We start from the raw sequence: 13,685 nt of genomic DNA, 5'->3' as shown, positions 1-13,685 counted from the left end.
AAGGCACAAAGAGCTCCAGTTTTAAAGGGGTGGCTCCCAGGTCAAATTCAGAAATATGCAAACTCACAGATTCACTGCTTTCAACTATTTGGACAGGCTTCATATTAGCAAGGATGACAACTCAACTAAACAAACTTCATAAACAGAGCACAACTGAGGGAATGAAATATTTCTCAAGAAGTCTGGGAGTTTGCTCCCAGCTGGCTGTCATAGAATCATGGGATCATTTAGCTTAGAAAAGTCCTTTAAGGTTATCGAGTCCTACCACTAAACTAGCACAGATAGGCCCACCAAGAAACCATATCCCCAAATCCACAATCAGACCGGAGCTAACTAGCACAATTCAAGGAGTCTTAGCACTAAAAAGGATTACAGGGAACTCTCCTGTGGGACAGCCAGGGAAGTTACACTTTTTAAAATGTGGGTGAAAGCAGAAACTTGCAAGGTGCGGATCTCTCCCTTTTTATGGCAAAGTTGGCAAAAGCAGATTTCAGTGAGACATGACAGAGCTGTGGCTTTCCTTGGAGCCCGTTGGTCACCCTGGAGCAAACGTGAGAGAAATTTATTCATCTTTCCCAGTGCTTCCACTGGGAGCATCCCCTCCTCGGAGCTGAAGGGGCCCAACCACCACATCCACGTGCTCCTCAGCGGGGCTGGCGTCCCTCTTGGACCTGGAGCTGCAGCTCCTGTAGCAGTGGGAGGAGTAGTCCCCGAGCCTGCAGACCAGCATCTGGCACTTGAGGTACACCGACGGGTGCCGGCTCATGAACTTGAAGGCGTTAAACTTGAACCGAGCAAAGTGGCTGGAAGGGGAGTAGTACGTGGCGTAGGAAGAATCTCTAGGACACCTAGAAAGGAGCAAAAGAAGGGGATTAGTCTCTTCACAGATGCGTACATGCGCGTTCCTGCAAAATTAAAATTCAAATTATTCGATTTATTATGATAAATTCCCGTGAAATTCAGATTAAAACTGAATTGTGTCATAGTCTGGTACTAGGAAAGCAGTGGGGTAAAAATGTAACCTTCATAGCACAGTATGGACTTTAAAAATATAGAAATATATAAAATATAAAATAAAATATAAAAAATGTATTTTGAAGTACTACGAAACAGTTGCTGGAGGGTTGGCAACTCTTCTTCTTTTTCTAAGAGAAGAACACTTTAAGTGACGAAGAGGGAACAACAGACTGTTATTAATGTCAGTGTTATACAAGGCATAAAAAATCACTCTAATGCTTGACCTGGTTTTACTAAAATATTTAACTCTTAGGATGACAATTCCTACTGTCAGTTTTCACTGTGTCATCTACTTTTCTCCCACTACTTCAAATTTTGTTCACAGGACAAAGATGGAGTAAGTGCAATGAAAGTAAGGTCTAAATATAATTTCTTATTTCCAAACTCATACTGCAAAAATAAAAAAATCAAAGACCACTTTTCACAGTCTGCTGATAGCGAGTTCTAACTCCACTCAGATTATCTGTATCATTTAAAGTAAATGTGGGTGGCGGGTGTGCTTCTAGCCTTGAAGAAAGCCCTTACCCATTCCTGACTAAGTAATAGGCCAGCGTGTTAAAATCACGGGGGTCAGGTGCTGCCACACACGTGTCCACAACCACCTTCAGGTTTGGGTCTGGGCTGTGCAGACAGGCTTGCAGGTAGAGGTTTTGGTTGAGGTCGATGTAGTAGGGAGATGCGCGCACTTGCCGCCGGAACGCCGGGGACTCGTAGAAGGTGATGTTCATGTTGTATCTCCCAAACTGGTACTCGTCCACATCCACGGTGTCCTCAGCAGCGTACACCACCTGCTGCCAGCTCTTCCTCAGCATTTTGCAGCTGACGTGCAAGTTGATGTTCTTCTTCCTCTTGATTATGTACCCGGAAGACGCGACCCTGATGGTGTTGGAGTAGTTGATTGTGTCGTTGTTCTCCTGTTTAAATTTAAATGCAATTTAATTTAATGCAATTTAAAATCAGGAACTGTGCTTTTGTCATGTGTCACTGTCATATTTCCTGAAAAATCCCTTCGCCAGGATTTCTTCTCCTGGGAAGATGAGAAGCCTCAGCTTCTCCTGTGTTTGCTCCTCTGGAATGTGGTCTGGAGGTTGTTTATCCAAACATGTGAATTGTTCTTACTTAATGACCAAACACCATCAGCTGTGTCGGACTCTGAGGAGTCAGTCATGAGTTTTTATTATTCTTTCTTGTTAAGCTTTCTGTCTGTATCCTTCTCTTACTTTAGTATAGTTTTAGTATAGCATAATATCATCATATCGTATCATATCATTAATATAAGGTAATGTAATGTAATGTAATGTAATATCATATCATATCATATCATAAAATAAAATAATAAATCAGCCTTCTGAGAACATGGAGTCAGATTCCTCATTTCTCACCTCATCCTGGGGACTGCACAACACCACAGTCATGTTCCATCTAAATTTTGCCAAGCTTTGATACGTTTTGAGTGGCCAAAACAGGGAGTTTACCTCTTGCATTGTCCCACAGCCATTGTAGGGGATGTTGAATACAACCTCCTGGGAGGTGACTGTCGGTCTGCAGCGATTGTCATTCAGGGTGACCCTCTGTGCTGAGTATCCCTGGGACTGGAGGTAGTCTCTGCTGACCACTACGTGCATGTAGTCTGGCAAGCACTGAATGGCTGGTAGAAGAGGAAGGTACAATGTATTTGTGACTTTAGGCATTTGGTAATGATTAGAGGCAGTTTTTTTCTGAATTTAGAAGTCAGGGGGTTCCCACCCCAACCCACTCTATTACACACACGTCATTCAATTTCCACAATTCAATTTCCAACAATCCAACAAGATATTTATTCTGCCAACAAAAACAATAAATAGGCTTGTCTGTTGGGAAACACTGGCCAGGAACTTACTGGTGTTGTGACCTGCTGGAATGGAGGAGTAGTGAGCCTGAAAGCCTCTGAAGGAGGATCTGGAATCGCTGTGGAAGCGAACACTCATCATGTTTGAAGAGGACACGTATGTGGGAAAGGAGCCAGAACAGAATCTCCCAAGAAGAGGGGAAGAGTGGAGAGGTCCATCATAGACTTCAATGTAGTCGTGCTGGCACGTCCTGCTTTGCATCCTGGTAGAAAAACATCAGCACTTTGTCAAATCCATTTCAGAAACTCTGATTTCACTGCCTAACATGTGATAAAATCTTTCAGCATTTAAAGTTTTCTCAGCACAAATTTAATTTGTCTTTTATGCAGCTTTAGCAGAAAATGGTGAGTAAAAAATGCAACATCAATCCAGATTTTGATCTGGTATTCAAACTGTGGATGTCATTGGAAGTATCTTTAAAATTAGGAAGGTTGGTTGTTTCAAATAGGATCTCAAACTTGTCAAGTAAGTTTTGACTTTGATATTTGCCCAGGGAATCAAGGTTTTACTTACACAATATCTCTAAATGTGAGAGTTACACGGAAATTGTTCTCCACTTGTATTTCCCACACGCAGTCAGCATCATTTGGATAATTTCCAGGGTAGTTGGGACTCTGCAGCACCCCAGAGGGATCTGAGACTGAGCCACCACAAAAATGAGGTGCTGCAGAAAGAAAGGGGACAGAATTTACTTACAGTAACCTCTGCAAAAGTGTACTTGAGCTGTACGTGCCTCACCCATAGTTATTGAAAAGCAGGTCCCCTGCTGACTGCAGGTGGTAGACTATAGGAGCTGAGTCAAAACTAATATTTGTTTTTGCTTTAGGTTTGCTTGCATGTTAGATTTGGAATTCACTCAGGGGTGGATTTTCATCCATGGTGTCGGACTACCCTCTTCAGGCTGGGCTGGTAACACCTGGATGCTTTCTGCCCCTTTTTAGAGTTGAGGTCAATTCTGGGAGGTGTCATGACAGTTGAAATGGAAGCACCTTCCTCAACAGACAGCCTCTCATCAGTTACTCTGCTGCTTCTCTTTATTCCCCTAAGGTCTTTGGAGGGTAAATAAGTTGCAAGTTTTCTAGAAAAAAAGCAATTTTCTGGTCTCAGACTGAAATAAGCCCTTCAGGCTGCGGTAAAAAGTCCTAAGTACAAACATAGCTGCAAAAAGCTTTAGTGTTCCTGCCAGCATGAATGACATAATTCTTGTCACAGGTAATCCTAAAAGTGTCTTTGTAGGAAGGTGAGCACAGCCTCTGAATATAAATGCTACAAGATGTGACATTTAAAGATGAAATCCATTTTATATTCTGCTTGAAAAAGATCACTCACACTTGCAGCGATATTGTCATAGAGACAAAAGACAAATTTACAGAAATATGCAACAGGGAGACAGACAGATCAGAAATAAGCAAGGTGAGAAGAGCCACAGCAGAGCATTACCTGGTGGAGGTGTTGAGGTGGCCACTGGAGCTGTGGGTGTGAAGGAAGAAGAGAGACACATGAGAACTGCAATTCATGAGAAAGGAGCTGGGGCCTGGACATGGCCTCACCTTGAGGCACAGAGTGATAAAATGGGGATCACAGGGATCACAGGGAGTCAGGGAAGCAGAAACAGGAGATGAGGCACAGAGGGCCATGAGCTCCAAGGGAGACCCAGTTGCAAGCACTGCAAATGACCATATTCTAGTTTCTTCTGATCATATCCCAAAACCCAGAGTATATCTAGAAAACAGCTCTGGTACAAACAATACAGGAATTGAAGGGATGAAGGCAGATGGATCCCTGGGCGTGATACTCATGGATGCAGTAAGAGGCAATCGCTCTGCAAAGAGTTTCGTTAAAACCAGCAATGGCTGCAAAGTTCCTGGACTCAAAGCACAGCTCTGTCCCATTTGCCAGCTCTTCCCCATGCTCTGTTTGCATCATACTTTAGTTTGGGGTGGCCTAACAGGAGAGGCCCAGGGCTGGGAGAGGCCCAGTACTGCCTGCAGTGCAATGAGATCTGGCAAGGGAGATGAGGAGCAGTGCGGAGGGCAGTGAGTGAGAGTGGACAGGGTTACCTTCTGTGCTGCTCCTTGCTGTGCTAGCCACTGTGCTTGTGGTGGTCAGCAGTGCTGGGCTGGACACCTCAGATGTGGCAGAGGCTGGTGCTGTGGTGGTCATTTCCAGAGGGGTGGGTGTCTCTGTAAGTTGGGGAGGTGATGAGTTCAATGGCAATGGCCATGAAAAGCAGAGCTGGAGGCCTAATGCCAGGAGAGAGGGTGGAGCTCTTCCCTTAATTTCCCCCATCCTGGCACCAGCCTGACCTGTCCCCAGTCCTGCCCCATCCTCTATAAAGAACAAGCCCTCAATCCACAGCTTTGTCTCATAAGTGGATGCCAACAGCAGGAATTGTGGAGATGCTGCTGTTCCCTGTCTGTGCAAGAATGGGGATTTTGGATGGCATGGGCTTGAGTCTCAGGCAGCAGAAGAGCCCAGCCTCACCTCTGCCCTGGCCTGACCCCAAACGCTGTTAGAATGATATGCCAAAGAGTCAGAGTTCCCTGCTGGCCACTCACCTGCACAGATGACACTGGCATCCTCCACGTGGCCGCAGTTGTGCACGCCCCAGCCGTTGTGCCGGCACATCTGCAGGGAGGGCTCGTCCCCGCGGCACTGCACGTTGTCCAGGAAGATGCGGCCAGAGCCCGGGCCAAAGCGAGCGTTTTGTGGGGCACCCATGGCCTGGCCACAGCCCAGCTGCTGGCACAGCACCTGGGCATCCCTCATGTCCCACTGGTCGTCACACACCGTGCCCCACGTGCTGCCGTCGTACAGCTCCACGCGGCCCTCGCAGCCGTTCCTGCCGCCCGACAGCCGCACGCTGGGCCCTGACACATGGCACGAGGCATTGGTTTGAGTCCCTCCAACCCAGTATCCACAGTCCCAACTACCTCCCCTACTGTTTGGAGATTTTGCCTCTGTGACTTTGATCTGGGGTGTTGCAGGTCTAGGGAGGTCAGGGAAGGGCAGTGACTGTGCAAAGAACACTGGCATACAGATGGCAGATGTGACCTCCTCTGGCCTTGCTGCCAGTGTCCTGATTGCCATCCCTGGGCACAGAGATGCTCAAGAGCCTGGCTCATGTGCAGAACAGCCCTTTGCTAGCTGTGCATGTGGCCCATTCACTGTGGGGGACATTCATGCACCCTGGAGTTGTCGGGGAATAGGGGAACAGCAGCATTTCACCAACCAGTATCAGCCCTGTTGGACTCCCCTCTTCACTTATTGTGCCAAGTTGGGACTGGCTTTAAAAGCAGGCCTAGGTTGGGAGAGCTGGACTTACCTGTTGTGAGCGGCCGTTGAGGAGGAGGAGGAGATGGCTGGGGGGCTGCAACCAAGAAGAGGCAGTGAATAAAGGGGTAGTGAATGCAGCAGGATTGTAACAATGGATGAACATGGACATGGACATGGACAAGGACGTGGACACGGACACAGACGAAAATGTGAGTGGATGTGTACATGATGTACATGGATGTGGATGTGGACATGAAAACCCAGGCTGTAGGATGAAAAGGGGACAACAGCATCGAGTTCTGTCCAGCCTTTCCCCCATCCAGACACCAGTCAGATATGCTCCCCAGTCCTGCTCCATCTTTCCCACACTACAATCTCTCAATGTGTTTTGTGCGACCGCATCACTCAGCCCCAGCTCTGCCCAGAGAAGTCAGCCTGGTGCCTTCAGTGGAGGAAGCAAAACCGCTTGAGATGGTCTCTGCTGGCCACTCACCTGCACAGATGACACTGGCATCCTCCATGTGCACGCAGTTGTGCACGCCCCAGCCGTTGTGCCGGCACATCTGCAGGGAGGGCTCGTCCCCGCGGCACTGCACGTTGTCCAGGAAGATGCGGCCGGAGCCCGGGCCAAAGCGAGCGTTTTGTGGGGCACCCATGGCCTGGCCACAGCCCAGCTGCTGGCACAGCACCTGGGCATCCCTCATGTCCCATTGGTCGTCACACACCGTGCCCCACGTGCTGCCGTCGTACAGCTCCACGCGGCCCTCGCAGCCGTTCCTGCCGCCCGACAGCCGCACGCTGGGCCCTGACACATGGCACGAGGCATTGGTTTGAGTCCCTCCAACCCAGCATCCACAGTCCCAACTACCTCCCCTACTGTTTGGAGATTTTGCCTCTGTGACTTTGATCTGGGGTGTTGCAGGTCTAGGGAGGTCAGGGAAGGGCAGTGACTGTGCAAAGAACACTGGCATACAGATGGCAGATGTGACCTCCTCTGGCCTTGCTGCCAGTGTCCTGATTGCCATCCCTGGGCACAGAGATGCTCAAGAGCCTGGCTCATGTGCAGAACAGCCCTTTGCTAGCCATGCATGTGGCCCATTTACTGAGGGGGACAATTATGCAGCCTGGAGATGTCAGGAATAGGGGAACAGCAGCATTTCACCGACCAGTATCAGCCCTGTTGGACACCCCTTTTCTTATTGTGCCATATTGGGGCTGGCTTTAAAATTGGCACTAAACTGGGTGACCTGGACTTACCTGTTGTGAGCGGCCATTGAGGAGGAGGAGATGGCTGGGGGGCTGCAACAAAGAACAGGGAGTAAATAAATGGGCAGCAAATACAGCTGGAGTGTAACAATGGATGGGCATGGACATGGACACGGACAAAGATGTGGATATGGACATGTCCATGGATGTGGATATGGACATGAAAACCCAGGCTGTAGGATGAAAAGGGGATGACAGCATGGAGTTCTGTCCAGCCTTTCCCCCATCCAGACACCACAGTGCTCCCAGTCCTGCTCCTCTTTCCCACACTACAATCTCTCAATGTGTTTTGTGCGACCTCATCACGCAGCCCCAACTCTGCCCAGAGAAGTCAGCCTGCCTGCCTGCAGTGGAGGAAGCCAAACCCCTTCAGATGGTCTCTGCTGGCCACTCACCTGCACAGATGACACTGGCATCCTCTATGTGCCCGCAGTTGTGCACGCCCCAGCCGTTGTGCCGGCACATCTGCAGGGAGGGCTCGTCCCCGCGGCACTGCACGTCGTCCAGGAAGATGCGGCCGGAGCCCCGGCCAAAGCGAGCGTTGCGTGGGGCTCCCATGGCCTGGCCACAGCCCAGCTGCTGGCAGACCACCCTGGCATCCCTCATGTCCCACTGGTCGTCACACACCGTGCCCCACGTGCTGCCGTCGTACAGCTCCACGCGGCCCTCGCAGCCGTTCCTGCCGCCCGACAGCCGCACGCTGGGCCCTGACACACGGCACGGGGACAAGGATGAGCTCACACCAGCCCAGCACTCTGCTCTGCCCACATGGGCCACTGCAACGGGGCTGCTGCCAGGCCAGGCAGGGGGCTGGGGGACTGGAATTACCTGTGGAGTATGGTGCCGATGTGGGGAGTGTTGAAGCTGTGGATGCAAGGAAGAATGTGGTGTCAATGACAAATGTTCTAAACATATCAGCACATGTCATGCAGATGGGTGTCACTCGTTTTCTAGGAGCCCCTGTCCTGTGATTCCCTCAGCATCTTGCAGAGCTCTTTCAATCATCTCAAATCACCATCCTGACTTTGCTGTTTCACACAGGAGCCCCGTGCACACAGAGACATCTCCTGAATGTCAAAATATTTAAGGGAGCATCTTTCTTTCCTCCATCCACATCCCCAGTGCTAGAGCATGTCTAGGAAATAGTTCTGGTACTACCTGTGCAGGACATGAGGCAGTTAAGGCAGAATGAATTTTTGCTCATGGTTGCAGTGAGAGGCAATCCCTCTGCAGACTTTCAATAAACCAGCAATGGCTGCAAAGTTCCTGGACTCAAAACACAGCTGTCCCATTTGCTAGCTCTTCCCCATGCTCTGTTTGCATCCTCAGTTTAGTTTTTTAGTTAGGTGGCCTAACAGGAGAGGCCCAGGGCTGGGAGATTGCCTGCAGTGCAATGAGCTCTGGCAAGGGAGATGAGGAGGGCAGTGGGGAGGGCAGTGAGTGAGATTGGACAGGGTTACCTTCTGTGCTGCTCCTTGCTGAGCTAGCCACTGTGCTTGCGGTGGTCAGCAGTGCTGGGCTGGACACCTCAGATGTGGCAGAGGCTGGTGCTGTGGTGGTCATTTCCAGAGGGGTGGGTGTCTCTGTAAGTTGGGGAGGTGATGAATTCAATGACAATGGCCATGCCAGGAGAGAGGGTGGAGCTCTTTCCTTCCTTTCCCCCATCCTGGCACCAGCCTGACCTGTCCCCAGTCCTGCCCCATCCTCTATAAAGAACAAGCCCTCAATCCACAGCTTTGCCCCATCAGTGGATGCCAACAGCAGGAATTGTGGAGATGCTGCTGTTCCCTGTCTGTGCAAGAATGGGGATTTTGGATGGCATGGGCTTGAGTCTCAGGCAGCAGAAGAGCCCAGCCTCACCTCTGCCCTGGCCTGACCCCAAACCCTGTTAGAATGAAATGCCAAAGAGCCAGAGTTCCCTGCTGGCCACTCACCTGCACAGATGACACTGGCATCCTCCACGTGCCCGCAGTTGTGCACGCCCCAGCCGTTGTGCCGGCACATCTGCAGGGAGGGCTCGTCCCCGCGGCACTGCACGTCGTCCAGGAAGATGCGGCCGGAGCCCGGGCCAAAGCGAGCGTTGCGTGGGGCATCCAGGGCCTGGCCACAGCCCAGCTGCTGGCACAGCACCTGGGCATCCCTCATGTCCCACTGGTCGTCACACACCGTGCCCCACGTGCTGCCGTCGTACAGCTCCACGCGGCCCTCGCAGCCGTTCCTGCCGCCCGACAGCCGCACGCTGGGCCCTGACATACGGCACGGGGACAGGGACAAGGAGAGGTTTACACACCAGCTCTGCACCTGTGGCCCTGAACTTCCCAACTGCTTTTCAGATTTTGTCATAGTGACCATGAGGTGGAGTAGTGCAGAGCCAAAGGGGATTGGGGAGGTTAGTGACTGAGGACAGACTGTAGGCATACACACAGCAGTTCTAGCCCTGTCCAGGGACCTGTTCGTGTGCTGTTTGAGATGTCTGGTTGCAGAAGTCATGGATTCACTGAGGCACTTCCAGAAAAACTATTTACAACCCTTTGGGGGAAACCAACCCTGATGGGGACCCCTTCAAGCACCCTGGAGATGTCATGGGCCAAGGGGGTCAGCTGCATTGCATTGAGCAGGATCAGCACTGTTGGACTCCCCTTTTCTCATCTTGTGCCAGGCTGGGCCTCACTTAGAAACTGGGTATAACCTGGGTGAGCAGGACCTACCTGTTGTGAGTGGCCATTGAGAAGGAGTGGTTGGATTGGCAGCTGCAAAGAAGAAGAGGGAGTGAAAAAACGTGAGGCCCCATAGTGAGGCTTGTGGCAGTGTATAGACTTGGATGTGGACATGGTCATGAACATGGACATGAGAATTCAGGCTGTAGGACTAAAGGGGGAGGAGAGCTTGGGTTCTGCCTATCCCCCCATTCCTATACTAGCTGGACCTGTCCCCAGTCCTGTCCCATCCTCCCCAAAGAACAATTTGCCCCCTCCTTTAGCCTCTAAAGCAGGAAGTGTGGAATACCCAGTGTGCCCTCTCTTTGTAGAAATGTGTCTTTTACATCGCACAGGATTCAGCCCCTGGTGGCAGAAGACCCCTGGTGATAGACTGTGCCCTAGCCCTACCAGGGGAGCTCAGCTTGGCTGTTCCCAGAGAACCCAGAACACACTTATGGTGTGTGCAAAAGGCCACTCACCTGCACAGATGACACTGGCATCCTCCACGTGCCCGCAGTTGTGCACGCCCCAGCCGTTGTGCCGGCACATCTGCAGGGAGGGCTCGTCCCCGCGGCACTGCACATCGTCCAGGAAGATGCGGCCGGAGCCCGGGCCAAAGTGAGCGTTGCGTGGGGCATCCAGGGCCTGGCCACAGCCCAGCTGCTGGCACAGCACCTGGGCATCCCTCATGTCCCACTGGTCGTCACACACCGTGCCCCACGTGCTGCCGTCGTACAGCTCCACGCGTCCCTCACAGCTGTTCCTGCCGCCCGACAGCCGCACGCTGGGCCCTGACACACGGCACGAGGCACAACATCAGGTTTCCAACATCACAACCCCACCTCCCCAACTGTTTTGGAGATTTGGCCACAGTGACTTTGATTTGAGGTGGTGCAAATCTAAAGAGACCAAGGAAGGGGAGTGAGAGCAAAGACCCCCAGTGCATGGAAGGCTGATGCATAACAAGGAAGGCAAAGCTGTGTTACACAATCCCAACAGTCTAACGTGCTTTTGGACCATGTTTGGGACACTGGCAGCATTTTCATACCTCAATTTCCAATCTGAGTTTTAATAATTGAAGGAGTATAACAGTAACACCTTAACACGAAAAAGCCCGCAAACTCTGAGAACTCAACTCTTTGTAAGAAATGGGACTACAGCCCTTCTTCAGTGCAGAGTACTGGTGCTTCAGAGCAGCATGTATTACAATATGGGGAACCCCATGAGAACAGCCTGGAGGTCCTGGGAGCTGCCGGGGGCATGGGGGCATTTGCTAAAATGCCATTTTTGCACATTAAGATCATGTGACATTCCCCCATACCACTCATACACCTTGCAGGTGTTTGAGGCTATGGGCCCAGGCAGGGCATCCACAAGGAGATGGCCACCTCTGCTTGATGGCTGAACAGCAACAGCCGTGACCTGGCATCAGGACAGATATCTGTGTCTTGAGCTGGGCTGGCAAGCACATGGACTTGAGGGAAGGGATCGCCCCCATCCTCTTGGTACTTGCCACTCCACTGCCAGGAGCCATGGAGTATCTGGCAGACCAGGACTTGGACTCAGCACCACTGCAGCTGCCGTTCTGCTGAGGCTCAGATCCTCCCTGGCAGAAGCCCTCAAATGACAAAATCCTTTGCCATGGGCAGAAGGGACCAGCAGCATTGCAGTGAGCAGGCTCAGCCCAGCAGCCCCCCTCTCTTCTCCTCTTGTGCTGGGGTGGGGCTCACTATAAAACTGGAAATATGCTGGGTGGGAAGGAATTACCTGTTGTGTACGGCCATTGAGCTGGAGGGGTTGGATTGGCACCTGCAAGGAAAAAGAGGGAGTGAATGAAAGAATACTTAAGGCAGCAAACTCCTGGCAGTGGATGGACACAGACATGGGCATGGACATGGGCATGGACATGGCATGGACATGGCATGGACATGGGCATAGATATGGACATGGACTTGGATATGGACACGGACTTGTAAATGCCAGGCTCAAGGAATAAAGGGATGAAAGGGCATGGAAGTCCTGCCACTGACCTATCCAGACACCAGCCTGACACATGCCCAGTACAGCCCATGCCATGATCCCACCAACCTACTCTTTGCAACCACATGGAACACCTACACCTGTGCAACTGGAGAGCCTGTTCTGACCTCTCTGTGCAAAACTGGGGATTTTGCATAACAAGTATTTCAGCACCAGGCAGCAGAAAACCCCAGGCTCTCCTCTCTTCCCTGGATCTGCAGGGCTGCTTCCCATGGAGGACACCAGAACCCATCCAGTGTGAGCTGCTGGAGAGCTGATGGTCTCTGCTGGCCACTCACCTGCACAGATGACACTGGCATCCTCCACGTGCCTGCAGTTGTGCATGCCCCAACCATTGTGCCGGCACATCTGCAGGGAGGGCTCGTCCCCGCGGCACTGCACGTCGTCCAGGAAGATGCGGCCGGAGCCCAGGCCAAAGTGAGCAGTGTCCAGCGCAGCCAGGGGCTCTCCACAGCCCAGCTGCTGGCAGACCACCCTGGCATCCCTCATGTCCCACTGGTCGTCACACACCGTGCCCCACGTGCTGCCGTCGTACAGCTCCACGCGGCCCTCGCAGCCGTTCCTGCCGCCCGACAGCCGCACGCTGGGCCCTGACACACGGCACAGGGACAAGGATGAGCTCACACCAGCCCAGCACTCTGCTCTGCCCACATGGGCCACTGCAACGGGGCTGCTGCCAGGCCAGGCAGGGGGCTGGGGGACTGGAATTACCTGTGGAGTATGGTGCCGATGTGGGGAGTGTTGAAGCTGTGGATGCAAGGAAGAATGTGGTGTCAATGACAAAAGCTCCATACAGAGTCATCACAATGTCATGCAGATGAGTGCAGCCCATTTTCTAGGAGCCCCTGTCCTGTGATTCCTACAACATCCTGCAGAGGATCTCTCATCTCTTTCATTCACCCAAAATGACCGTCTTGACTTGGCTGTTTCATGCACTGAACAGTGAGAGTGGACACGGTTACCTGGTGTGCTCCCTTCCTCTCTTGGAATCCCTGCTGGAGTCATCATCCCTGCTGAGGAAGTTGTCTCTGCTGAGGTTGTCATCTGTGCCATGAGGGTTGTTTCCTTTACCTTCTGCTCTATCATGGGCATCCCTGCTAGGGAGGCAATTCTTACAGTGGCCACAGCATTTGGTATGACAGGCAAGGATGGATCATTAATGCTGGTAGACAGGGTGAAGGTCTGTCCAGACATTTCCCATAGAGACACCAGCCCAAAGTGCCCTGAGTCCTTCCCCAGCCTCCCAGCTCTGTCACCCCTCTGTCCTGCTCTTTGCCACTTCTCTGAAACCCTATTCCTGCAGGCCAGGACAGTCTGCTGTGCTCTGTGCAAACAGGGCTTTTTCTTGGCACATGCTCAGCTCACCGAGCAACAGAAAGCACCAATCCACCAGTGGGACATGTGCCAGGGGTTAGGATCACCCAGTAAAGAGATCAGGAGCATTAAGGAGACCAATGAGTGAGAGATGACAGGGTTACCTGGTGTGCTCTCCTCTGCT

At 51.7% G+C, this 13,685-nt stretch overlaps 1 protein-coding gene across 1 annotated transcript; it reads right to left on the bottom strand.

The window, feature by feature from the left end:
• Positions 1 to 562: 562 nt before the first annotated feature.
• On the bottom strand, positions 563 to 13,381 carry LOC139599063 (scavenger receptor cysteine-rich domain-containing protein DMBT1-like). The gene is made up of 15 exons (XM_071446026.1): positions 13,259 to 13,381; positions 12,466 to 12,934; positions 10,627 to 10,938; positions 10,157 to 10,198; positions 9,383 to 9,694; positions 7,844 to 8,155; positions 7,440 to 7,481; positions 6,676 to 7,209; positions 5,465 to 5,776; positions 4,347 to 4,376; positions 3,420 to 3,570; positions 2,897 to 3,108; positions 2,493 to 2,665; positions 1,543 to 1,931; positions 563 to 848 (listed from the first exon to the last, which is right to left on the bottom strand). Exons 1-15 carry the CDS (start codon positions 13,379 to 13,381, stop codon positions 563 to 565), a joined length of 3,699 nt encoding a protein of 1,232 aa, XP_071302127.1.
• Positions 13,382 to 13,685: the final 304 nt, after the last annotated feature.

This window comes from Agelaius tricolor, unplaced genomic scaffold, assembly GCF_023055355.1.
Source record: "Agelaius tricolor isolate 1412-34295 unplaced genomic scaffold, bAgeTri1.0.p SCAF_22, whole genome shotgun sequence".
NCBI classification, from domain to species: domain Eukaryota; kingdom Metazoa; phylum Chordata; class Aves; order Passeriformes; family Icteridae; genus Agelaius; species Agelaius tricolor.
Note: the sequence above shows the minus strand (reverse complement) of the source record. Positions and strands in the feature narration are given on the sequence as shown.

Coding starts and splice junctions, on each gene's coding strand:
- LOC139599063 (XM_071446026.1), bottom strand. CDS start 13,381: ATGTCTGGACAGACCTTCACCCTGTCTACCAGCATTAATGATCCATCC. Junction 12,935..13,258: donor TGCCCATGATAGAGCAGAAG/GTAAAGGAAACA, acceptor TTGCATCCACAG/CTTCAACACTCCCCACATCG. Junction 7,482..7,843: donor TGCCAGTGTCATCTGTGCAG/GTGAGTGGCCAG, acceptor TCTTTGTTGCAG/CCCCCCAGCCATCTCCTCCT.